General features: G+C 43.5%; 1 protein-coding gene across 3 annotated transcripts in view; it reads right to left on the reverse strand.

Annotated features, from left to right (window-relative positions):
* SH3BGRL2 (SH3 domain binding glutamate rich protein like 2) overlaps nucleotides 1-12,641 on the reverse strand; it is a 60,443-nt gene that overhangs the window by 14,885 nt on the left and 32,917 nt on the right. For 2 of the 3 annotated variants that reach the window (XM_036316997.1, XM_036316998.1), the window contains exon 2: nucleotides 2,429-2,614. In XM_036316997.1, coding sequence (XP_036172890.1) covers nucleotides 2,429-2,614 — 186 coding nt within the window. Of the gene's footprint in view, nucleotides 1-2,428; nucleotides 2,615-8,247; nucleotides 8,322-12,641 lie in introns of all 3 variants that reach the window. The other variant, XM_036316996.1, reaches the window with a different exon arrangement.

A 12,641-nucleotide genomic window follows, 5' to 3' on the forward strand; every position in this document is an offset into this window, starting at 1 on the left:
GTGAAGGGCCCAGGCTCAGCCTGGCAGTGGCAGCAGCAGCGGGGTAATGGGGGCGGCGCCTTCCCCTGATCCACCAGGTTGCCTCCTGCAGAGGGAGGCCAGACTGCGGCTTAGGCCAGGGGCCGAGTAGGGGAGCAAGTTAGGGTCGATCAGGCTGGCAGGAGGGCAAGTTAGGGGCAATCAGGCCGGCAGGCAAAGGCAGTTAGGGGCAATCAGGCAGGCAGGCAGGCAGAGGGGTTAGGGGGTGATCAGGCAGGCAGGAAGGCTAGCGGTTATGAGCCAGTGGTCCCAGACTGTGAGAGGGATGTCCGAAGGGTCCCAGATTGGAGCGGGTGCAGGCCAGGCTGAGGGCCCCCACCATTGCACAAATGTTGTGCACCAGGCCTCTAGTAATAGCAATAATGAGGCACAGGTTTGCTGGAATGGGGAGGGGTGTAATAAGCAGAGTCCTAGTTAATTAGAGAAAGAGCAATGACATATTTAATGACTCAATTATATAATTCTTAGATATAAGAATCTACTGAGCACTTATCCCAGTGATTAATGCTAGCTTATCCTATATAATAAAAAGCTAATATGCAAATTGTCCCCTCGGGAGTTTGACCGACCAGGAGTTCGACCGCTCACTATGATGTCACTGACCACCAGGGGGTGGCGCGGAATGAAGGAAGGCCCCAGCTGGCAGCCAGGGGGAGGAAGGCCCCGATCGGCCCTGATCACCGGCCAGGCCTAGGGATCCTACCTGTGCACGAATTTCGTGCACCAGGCCTCTAGTATTATAATAATTCACCAAAAAATTTTAGGAATCTCATATATATAAGAAAGAGATCTTAAAAAACTTGCATAGAAGAAATTGACAAAAACATACAATAGTTCAAGGAAATTGGCATTAGACTGCTCAATTGCAGAACTGGAAACAATGATATTGAAGCAAAACCATCAAAATTCTTCCCAACCTAGAAATCTATACCCAGCCAAACTAGCACTCAACTACAAGCCCAGAATAATGGCATTTTCATACCTTCAAAGTCTGAGAAACAGAAAATCACTAGATCTTTGTTTTAAGCCTTCTAGCACTATTTGACTAATAGCTTTACTTTATTTTGAAACTATAGTTCCCACACATTTTCAGCTGTTACCTTATTTTGGTCTGCAGGCATAAGAGTACATTTTCTAGACTCAGTAATTGTGAATGGGATGTACCCTTGGTTACCACATTCTTCCCTAATAAAAGATGAGATCATGATATTTAAAAAAATCCCAATAACCCAAAAAACAATAACCGTTATTCTTATTAAATATTTTAGAAACAGTCATAAATATCCTATGAAGGCATATAATATCATCCCTTGCTTACAGATGAGGAAATTTAGGCTTAAAGAGGTAAGTGACTCTCCAAAGGTGTCACAACCAACATAAAGTAGTAGTAGAACTCAAATCTATCTCTAGTGCTATGTTCAGGAGTCTCCTCTTAACATGTATGTAAGAATTCTGTGCACAATATTTATGGCTTAATGTTTTCATATCTCATTCTTCCGTATGCACACAGGAAACTGTTTCCTTGCAAACCATCAAACACACTCTGTTATCCTTTTTCTCCACCCTAATGACAACCTAGCTATTCATTTCACCTCAAGCACCTGGGCACTGTAGCTTAGCCCCTTGCTCTTCTCCAGGCAATCCTAAAGCACTGGAATATAGGTTCCAAATAAACACTGACTTATATACTTAGAGCTCTGGCAAAAGGCAAATTCTAATTATTCATGAGAAAGAAACTTCTTGAGCCCAGCCTGTGTGGCTCAGTGGTTGAGCATCAACCCATGCACCAATGGCTGGATTCCCTGGTCAGGGCACATGCCTGGGTTTGATGTTTCTATCTCCTTCTCCCTCTCTCTTTAAAATCAATTAAAAAAAAGAAACTTCTTGATTGTTTTTCTTAACCTAAGAGTAAGAAGGGAAACAGATAATTAGACAAAGGGGACTTCATATGCTACATATAGCAGGAAGGCACCTAATGTATTTTATATGTTCATAATGATCCATCTGGCTTTTTTTAATACTGTAAAAGGAAAAACACTCAAGAATAATTACTCCTCCTAGTCTGCCCCCCAAAATGTATTAATAAAAAATATGCTTTAAAATTTAGTACACAACAAAATCATGCACACAGCTTCCCTTCCATCCCCTTTTCTAAAGCAAACAGAGACAAGAAAATTCCCAGACACACATGCACTCGGACTCACACACACTGTCTGTGATCTTGGACTCATTGCCCCTCCTCAACTTCACCCTCCATTAGACTAGTGGACCTGAACAGGCACCGTATGAAGAGGTTACAGTCCTAACTGAAAAAACCCCACTGTACTCTAGGTGACTTTGTGATCTGAGTATTGCAAAGAAATAGAGTAATAACAATCTAGCTACTTACTCCACAGTATCGGTCACCATTAAATATCTGAGGCGGCAGAGGGTTGCCCTGAGCGGGCTTCTTTTCTGGGGGCACGTTTTTGTACATCCACTGCCTCTGTTCTTCTGACATTGTGATATCCACCTCCTCAAACTCTATCTTGTTGGCTTCCAGAAATCTAACCACATCTTGCTGCTTCTTCTTTATCTAAAAAGAGAAGACAAATAAGGAGAAATGCTCATCTGAAACAATATGTATATATTTCCAAATTGAACTAGATTTCACTTCCCATTGTCAGAGGTCATTGATACAAAAAAAAAAAAAGGCAATTTACATAGGTGCCATGTACTGTCCACTCTGTGGATACCAGCAGAGGTCTAAGCAAGTCCTGACACAGGAATTTCTTCACCTAGACTCCCCAGAACTCTGGGGCACAACTCAGATTGCCTGGAAAAGGCTAGGTATGAGGTGAGATTCACACAGTTCTTAGGGGGCCAACACCACTCTCCCTTCCCACCCACAGGAGTTGACATTTATAGTCATGAGCGCTCTCTCTGCTCAAAACCATTTGAAAATCATATATAGCCCATCTGAAATGTCGACACTCCATTGATTCCCGGGAGCAGCAACATTTTCATTCCCCTCAGAAGCTTCCTTCAGATATTCCTCAGCTGCAGCCATGGGCATGAAAGCATCCTTTCATCAGTTCACGAGAGAAAAGTGTTTTCCACTTCTGAAGTAAGAGTAAACAGTAAGCACCATTTTATTACGAACTCTATTTCTTAACCCTTTTCATTCTTCTGATCTTTCATGTTTCCTTCCTCAGTCACTAGGGGTCAGGTGTGTTCTTGAAGAGCTGCAAACACATTTGTAGTCCTCGAAATGTTACCAATTTCTTAATTTAAGAACCTATATTAACTATTTTAGGTTAATATGTGAGCACCTAAACACTCATACATTCTCAATACTAGGATACATCAAAGACACTCATACAGCTTCTTTCCATCCATACCTCCCTGCCCTGAACATATACTAATAGATAGCGCACACACACACATACACAGAGCATTTATTGCTGGCTTATAATCATCTACAGCTTAATTGGTCTTTTCTTTCACAGGGTCGCACTAGGTAAAATAGCTGGATGTTGCCTGGCCAATGTGGCTCAGTGGTTGAGCATCGACCCATAAACCAAGAAGTCAGGATTCGATTCCCAGTCAGGGCACATGCCTGGGTTTTGGGCACGATACCCAGTAGGGAGTGTGCAGGAGGTAGTCAACTGATGATTCTCTCTCATCATTGATGTTTCTATCTTTCTCTCCCTCTCCCTTCCTTTCTCTGATATCAGTAAAAACAAACAAAAATAGCTGCACCTTGTTCCTTTAACTCAACAATGTATCATGAATATGGTCCCATCATTAAAAGTTTTCAAGAGTAAGGCCTGGCTGGCATGGCTCAGTGGTTGAACATCTACCTATGAACCAGGAGGTCATAGTTTGATTCCCAGTCAGGGTACATGCCCGGGTTGCAGGCTCAATCCCCAGTGTGGGGCATGCAGGAGGCGGCCAATCAATGATTCTCTCTCATCATTGATGTTTCTATCCCTCCTTCTCCTTTCCTCTCTAAAATCAATTTTAAAAAAGATTTTTCAAGGATATGAATTTTAATGTCTCCCTCGCAATTCCATCATGTAGATGTACAGTTATCTCCTGTACATATCTGTTGTTGGATATGTAGCATACTTGTAATTTTCACCACTAGGAAAATATCATAGTGAACATCTTTATTTACAAATCTCTTACTGTTTCTCATAATACCACTTTACTTTAGGACAAAGTCCTATGAATGAAAGGGCAGAGACAGGGTATATTGCTTTACAATAAGGCTACATCAGTCAAAAAGTACAACCTTCCAGTTATAAAATAAATAAGTACCAGGGACATAAACAGCATAGTAACTGTAGTTAAAAATACTGTATCATAGTTGGAATTTGCTAAGAGAGGTCTTAAGTTTTCATCATAAGAAAAAGAAATTGTAACAGAGGTAGTGATGGATGTTAACTAGATTCATTGTGGTAATAGTTTGCAATATACATATATATAGAATAATTATGTTGTACATCTGAAACTAATATAATGTTGTATGTCAATTATACCTCAATAAAAATACAAGGCCACATTCTATTTACATTCCCACTAGCAATATTTGAAAGTATCCATGTCTCAGCACCTCTCTCTCCTTATAGGCAATATTTGAAAGTTGTACTGTAGAAGATTAAAGTTCAAACAATGTGAGTAACTGGATGTTAACTTATTATACTCATCATATCACAATATATACATACATCAAATCATTACATTGTACACCTTAAACTTACACAACACTATGTCGATTATCCTATCTAATAAAAGAGAAACATGGTAATTGGCGTACGACCACTACCCTTCCCATTGGCTAATCAGCGAGATATGCAAATTAACTGCCAGCCAAGATAGCGGCTGGCAGCCAGGCAGCTTGAAACTAACATGAGGCTTGCTTGCTTCAGTGACGGAGGACTCCAACGTTCCCCGCCTGCCGCTGCAGGCCTCTGAGCTGCAAGCAACTACGTAACAAACATAGAAGCTAAACAAAACCCCAGAAACCTGCCGGGCTTCAGCCAGCAGGATCGCAACATTGTAAGCAAAGGCCAGAAACCTACTTTCAGCAGCGGAGGCCTAAGAGCTGGAGCCAAGCCTCAAAGCTAAAGCTGGCCCAGAATAAAAAAAAAAAAAACAAAAAGAAAAAAAGGAGCGGTTGGGAGCTTCAGTCACCTGCAGCCTGAAAACAGCCCTCAGCCCTTCACCCAGACTGGCCAGGCACCCCAGTGGGGACCCCCACCCTGAAGGGTGTGTGACCAGCTGCAAACAGCCATCATCCCCTCACCCAGGCTGGCCAGGCACCCCAGTGGGGACCCCCACCCTGATCCAGGACACCCTTCAGGGCAAACCAGCTGGCACCCACCCATGCACCAGGCCTCTACCCTATATAGTAAAAGGGTAATATGCCTCCCGGCACCGGGATCAGTGTGACGGGGGCAGTGCCCAAACCCCCTGATCGCCTTGCAGCTCTGTGTGTGACAGGGTGCGACGCCCCAACCCCCTGATCGGCCCTGCTCTGTGTGTGACAGGGTGCGGCGCCCCTCCCTCCCCCCATGGGCCCTGCTCTGTGTGTGAGGGGGTAGAGCCATAACCTCCCCATCGGCCCTGCCCTGAGTGTGAGAGTGGCGGCACCCCAACCCCCTGATCGGCCCTGCTCTGTGGGTGATAGAGGGCGGAGCCCCAACCCCCTGATGGGCTCCGCTCTGTGAGTGACAGGGGGCTGCGCCCCAACCTCCTGATTGGCCCTGCTCTGTGCGTGACAGGGTACAGAGCCCCAACCCCCCTGATGGGCCCCGCTCTGTGAGTGACAGGGGGAAATGCCCCAACCCCCTGATTGGCCCTGCTCTGTGCATGACAGGGGGTGGCGCCACAACCTCCCCATCGACCCTGCCTTGAGTGTGACAGGGGATGGTGCCCCAACCCCCCAATCGGCCCTACCCTGAGAGTGACTGAGGGTGGAATCACAACCTCCCGATCGCCCTGCTCTGTGTATGACAGGGGGTGGCGCCCCAACTCCCCAATCAGCCCTGCTCTGAGCCCGACCAGGGGCTGCACCTAGGGATTGGGCCTGCCCTCTGCCACCCGGGAGCAGGCCTAAGCCAGCAGGTCGTTATCTCCCAAGGGGTCCCAGACTGCGAGAGGGCACAGGCCAGGCTGAGGGACTCCCCTCCCCACCGAGTGCACAAATTTTTGTGCACCGGGCCTCTAGTCTATAGTAATAAAAGTGTAATATGTTAATTAGACCGAACATCCTTCCAGATGAAGCCAGGGCTACAAGGGAAGCCCGGGTCCCGGGTGCCAGAGGGAAGCCAGTGCCGGCAGCCGGGGGAAGGAAGGCCTACTCTTGCATGATTTTCGTGCATCGTGCCTCTAGTATCTCCATACAACTAAAGAAAAAAGAAATGGTTTTTGTTCTAAAAATATTTCAAATGCATCATGACACTGACAATGCTCAAGAAGCAAAAGATAGTTCCTCACTGACAATGATAATAACTGACAGTCATGTAAGGAGTAAAATGTATTTTTAAAGGGGGAAGCAAGGGGAGGCATGGCCAGGCTTGTTTTTCAAAGAGATCACTTTAATACTATGCAACTTAAAAAGAAAAAAGGAGAAATTGTTTTCCCATCAACACTGTTATGAAAAGATTTCCAAGATATATATTATATGTAAGTGAAAAAAACAACAAAGAGCAGAATTGTAAGTAGACTAAGCACATTCTTCTGAAAAGAAAAAGGGAGAAAAATAGGAACATATTTGTATTTGCTTGTATTTGCATTTTTAAAAACTCTTGAAGGTTATCAAAGAAATTAACAAAAATGGTTGCTTAGGGAGTCAGGGTAATGGGAACAAAGTGGGACCAAGACTTTTCATTCTCTACCTGTATAAACTTTAAACTCTTTTGAACAGTGTGAACGTGTCAAGAGTCAGAAGATTAAATAGAAGAAACCTATTTTGACAGAGAACTTCATGTGTGCCTTCACAAAGGGGAGCAGTGGTGCAGGCCAGAGAGATGCAGTGTTTTACATAAATCAGGGTCCCCACCAGGGCATGAAGCAAGAGTCAGAGCATTTTGTTACTCGTTGGCTTCCATGTTTCTTTACACTTAAAAGACAGGCCAGATGATTAAAACAAAATTTTAGAAAAGGGGTAAGGCCAGAAAATTAACTAATATTACAGCAAATCACTCAAGTAAACAAAAAGGAGAAATTCAACCCAGAGAAGGAGGTTTTCAAGTGGATGTTTGTGACATTAACATCAGGAAGGAAGATGAGTCATGCCGCCAGGCACTGTTAAGATCTGCCTTAAGGTGACTGTGGCCTGGAACTGGGGGAGCCCAGGCTTGAGAGGCAGGGGACCGCCCACCTCAGGAGGCAGGCACTTGGGAGACGGCCAGGCTCTGGGTAATGGAAAGGCTACCCGTGTGGCAACAGGAAGCCATCAAGGGCACTTCATGTGCTGGGCACAAATCCAGAATTCAAATAGCAGCAACTTTATAGTCATTTCCTTAACACAAAGAGCTCTCTTCTCCTCATATGTGACTGTTCTAAAGCTAAGTGTACCTTACAGTCAGTATCAAAATAAATTTGAGAAGCAAATGGAAGAGAAGAATTGTTGGACAATAGTCACTGCCTTCACCCATGTCAATTTAGCCATGAGTAGAAGGAAGGTACTTGTAACTCCTGGTTGGTGTGTTTCTTTTAAATACACTTAGAAGCCATGGCACACAGTGCAATTTACCCAGTAGCCATCTCTCTTTCTGTCTTCATACAGAAGTCTGGTTTTGTTTGCAAAAGTAATGTGCTCAGCTACTCCTCTGCAGCCTGGGGTGATCACATGACACAGTTCTGGCCAATGTGATGTAAGGCAGATGTTCCTTGGGATGGCTCCACGTATGAATGGAAAGACAGAGTCCATTCTGCCCTTATCCTTTTCCTGTCTCCCTTGCAGAAATGGTGCTGGGAGGTATAGAAACCATTTTGAAAATGTGAAAACAAACACCACATGCCAAGGATGGTCAAAGATAATGACAGGAGCCTGGGTCCTTGATGACATTTTGCAGGTGTCACACAGTCTTCTGCAGCCTACTCTAAACCCTTGTGTACTAGACAGACAAACCCCTAATCAGTTCAGCCACTCCGTATCAAGTTTTCTATAGTTTGAATCTAAATGCAATGCTATTTAAATTCTTAATTGCTACTTACAATGTCTTCAGAAATATTGTAGTGTGGACTGAAAGTAAAAGCTCTTACTGCACAGCAGAGCCTAGAAATAAAAGCTGTAAAATATGAATTCAACATAAGTGAACTGAATACCTGTCGCTGGATAAACAGATGAATTTTCATTTTCTTCGAAAAACAACAACAAAGTTGTTGAACCTCCAACAGGGAGATATCTACAAAAGCACGGAAGGTGCATTCCATCTTACCATTCAAACATATGCCCTTACACATCATCCAAGGCTATTAAAAGAGCAGACACTGCTACATCCTCAGGCTAGTTCACAGGGAGGCAAGCTATGGCCATAGGCCAAACCTAGTCTTTATATTTTTAAATTATTGAAAAAAATCAAAACAAGTATTTCATGACAAAACAATATTTCATGTATTATATGAAATACAAATTTCAGTGTCCATAAATAAAGTTGTGTTTGTAGACAGCCACACCCATTCATTTACATAATGTCTAAGGCTGCTTTTGCTGCACAATGGCAGAGCTGAGTAGGTGCAACAGGGGCAGTATCATTTCCAAAGCCTAAAGTATTTACCAGCTGCCCTTTACAGAAAAAGTTTGCCAACCTTGGGCTAGATCCCAGATCTTCATTTCCAGCTCAAAGTTCACTTTCTTAGTGAGTAAGTACTTCCCTAATCACCTGATTTTGCATTTTTTACCAGCCACCTTAGAACTTCCCACTTGTCTTCAATGCTTCCTTCTTCACCTTAGCACGTAGCATCTGACATATTGTGTGTTTTATGTTCAGTATTTGCTTGTCCACCTCTCCCTATTAGAGCATAAATTCCAAAGGGCTAGGGATTTTGTCTGCTGGTTTGTTCACTGCTGGATCCTGAGCCTAGAATGGTGACTGACACATAGCAGACACTCAATAAACATTTGTTAATGAACAGACAGGATTCTCACAAGGAGAAGAACGAATGTAACAGCGGTGCTGACTTTCTTATGATTTTAAATGAGATACCTTCAGTATCACCTCCTTGGAGAGCCCTCTCTAGCCACATCAGCTGAAGTTTTGTCTAAATTTATTAAAATTTTATTTATCGGTTACTCATTTTTATGATCATCTCTCTCTCCACACAATGTCAGTTCTGTAAGCAAGGGACTGACAAGGAGGCCCTCAGTAAATATTAACTGAATGGATGATTAAAGAATTAGCACTCCAGTGCTGAACATCGAAGATTTCCAGGTGATGTTCAAGAGATCACACTCATTGCTAATTTGAGTTAGGAATAAATGTAACTGAAGTTTCATCAAACAGAAATATAGATCAAATGCTAACATTTCTCAATTAATGCTAAAACTATATGAGTTTAAAATCAGTGTGTCTAGAATGTTACATCTAACTGGGAATAGCTTAAATAATCAGAAGAATCTCTAGGCCCTGAATGCAAAAAAAGACTTTACTTCTAACATTGACACGGATATTGAAGAAGATTGTATGTGATTGTATGTTTAAATAAAAATGCGATTGTAAGTTAATTTTAAGAATTGCAAGTGCCGCCGAAACCGGTTTGGCTCAGTGGATAGAGCGTCGGCCTGCAGACTGAAAGGTCCCAGGTTCGATTCCGGTCAAGGGCATGTACCTGGGTTGCGGGCACATCCCCAGTAGGAGATGTGCAGGAGGCAGCTGATCGATGTTTCTCTCTCATCGATGTTTCTAACTCTCTATCCCTCTCCCTTCCTCTCTGTAAAAAATCAATAAAATATATTAAAAAAAAAAAAAAAAAAAAAAAAAAAAAAAAAAAAAAAGAATTGCAAGTGCATACTATAGTATTTTGTTTTGTCCAAATGTATTCTTATTAAATTGTTGGTGTATTTGCACATTGATGGCCACTGGGAATTAAACAACTATTTCTATGACTCTGCTTTCGATTGCTACCACAGAATTCTATCACCCTTAACTACCTCCCCCAATTATCTCTGGGAGCTCTGAAGCAAGCATCTTTTTTTTTTTTTTTTTTTGTTTTGTTTTTTTTTTATTGCTTAAGGTATTACAAAGGGTATTACATATGTGTCCATTTTATCCCCCCGCCCTAGACAGTCCCCTAGCCTCCCCTATCCCCCAATGTCTTATGTCCACTGGTTATGCTTATATGCATGCATACAAGTCCTTTAGTTGATCTCTTACCCCCCTACCTCCTGCTCCGCAACCCTCCCCGGCCTTCCTGCTGCAGTTTGACAATCTGTTTGAGGCAGCTCTGCCTCTGTATCTATTATTGTTCAAAAGTTTATAATGGTCTCTATTATCCATGAATGAGTGAGATCATGTGGTATTTTTCCTTCATTGACTGGCTTATTTCACTTAGCATAATGCTCTCCAGTTCCATCCATGACGTTGCAAATGGTAAGAGTTCCTTCCTTTTTAGAGCAGCATAGTATTCCATCGTGTAGATGTACCACAGTAGCATCTTTGATGTGCTTTGAAGCTGCCTTCTTAGCCACTGCATCAATTAAGTGCTACTGGTCTGAATGTATCTCCCCCAAATTCATTTGTTGAAACCTAATCCCCAAAGTGATGGTGTTAGAAGGTGGGGTGAAAAGGCAGTGATTTGGTTATGAGGGTGGAGCCATCATGAATGGGATTGGTGTTCCTATAAGAGTCCCAAGAGCTCCCCTGCCCCTTCCACCATAGCGAGAAGTCAGCTGTCTGCAACCCGGAAGAGGGCCTTCACCAGAATCCATACTGGTACCATGATTTTGACTCCCGGCCTCCAGAACTGTGAGAAGGGAATTTCTGTTGTTTATAAGCCACCCAGTTTGTTAGAGCTGCCTGACTGGACCAAGACAATAAATCTTCACCCTTTCAACTCCAGACCTCTGCAAGACCCACGTCTGCTGAAGACCCCAATGCCTGCACCAAGCCCTGGTGACCCACCCACCCAGGCGCCTGGGTGATGAGCTATCTGGGCTGCTGTTGCAGAATCTGCTGATGTGGCAGGAACACTCAATGACCTGCCGGGAGCCAGTACATCCTTGCTGTTTCAAAGGACCTGGCATATATGGCATACTGTTTTTAATATGTTTGCTCACCTTCTTGGCACTATGTGTTTTAACCAAGGTCTCTGAGAAAGGTTGTTTCCCCAGGTAGGGATTTTCCCCTGAAGTTAGGGAGGGAATAAAACCTCTTAACTAAGTGCCAGGTGGGTAATTAATCACTTTAACTACGAACAATCATGCTTAAGCTACATAATCTTTACTCCCTGGAATGGAGATAAGAAACGCCCTAACCTTTGTAATAGAGATTGATAGGACTGGAATCAACTGGTATAAATACAGATGTAAGAAGACAGAACCAGGAGAGACAGAACCTAGGCACAGAACCTACACAGAACGTTCTCTAGAGACAGAAGAACTTCGCTGGAGAGAACATGGCAAAAGATCCTGGACAGAAACTGGCCTCAGAACCTAGAGACAGAACCTAGCGAGAGAACATGGCAAAAGATCCTGAACTGAACCTGACTACAGAAATTGGCAAGAGAACCTGACTAGAACCTAGTTACTGAACCTGGCTGGAGAACCTGGACAGAACCTGGCTGGAGAACCTAGCGAGGGAACTTGGCTACAGAACCTGGCTGGAGAACCTGGAGAACCTGGCTGGAGAACCTAGCAAGACAACATGGACACAGAACCTGGCTGGAGATCCTAACCAGAACTTCACTGGAGATCCTGACCAGAACTTGGCTAGAGATCCTGGCTAGGCTGCTGATCAACTGAACGCTGTCTCCGTGTCATTCCTTCTTCGCTGACTCCGTCCACACCTTTGGGGACCCCTGGACCCGCTGGGGTTGGACCCCAGCAATGACCCATGGAAATCTGTGAAGATACTTGAATCTGGCAATCTCCTGGCTCCACGAGTCCCTAGGGATTAGATCAGCAGGCGGGCTAAATAAATTACATAGCACTTGACTTAGACTTACCCCTACTCTGTGACACTGACTTCTAAGTCAATTTGCACTCCTCCATTCTCTTCTTGTAGGATTAGTTCTTTCCAGAAGGCTGCCAGTTAACATTAATTAAGCAGCCCCTGACAGATTCCTTCCATAGGCTTCCCAATATGTCTAGTCATGTTTGAATTCTGGGGTGTACACAGATGCTGCAGCACCCTGGGACCTCGGGAGTCACTAGTAAATGAAGAGACATAATCAATTTGAATTAATACAGATTTTTAAAAATTGACATTTCATGTATAAGCAATTGTGGGAAAGCAAGTTCAAAGGCAAAACAAGGCACAAATGGAGGGCAATGAGAAAAATTAATAACAAAACATATTTTAGAGTTAGAGTGTCCTACTTTTAATTCTGGCCTTGTCGCTTGAGTAGCTTTGGAGAAATTACTTATCTTCTCTCTCATTTTCAGTTTCCAA

This window comes from Myotis myotis, unplaced genomic scaffold (assembly GCF_014108235.1).
Source record: "Myotis myotis isolate mMyoMyo1 unplaced genomic scaffold, mMyoMyo1.p scaffold_m19_p_7, whole genome shotgun sequence".
Taxonomy (NCBI): domain Eukaryota; kingdom Metazoa; phylum Chordata; class Mammalia; order Chiroptera; family Vespertilionidae; genus Myotis; species Myotis myotis.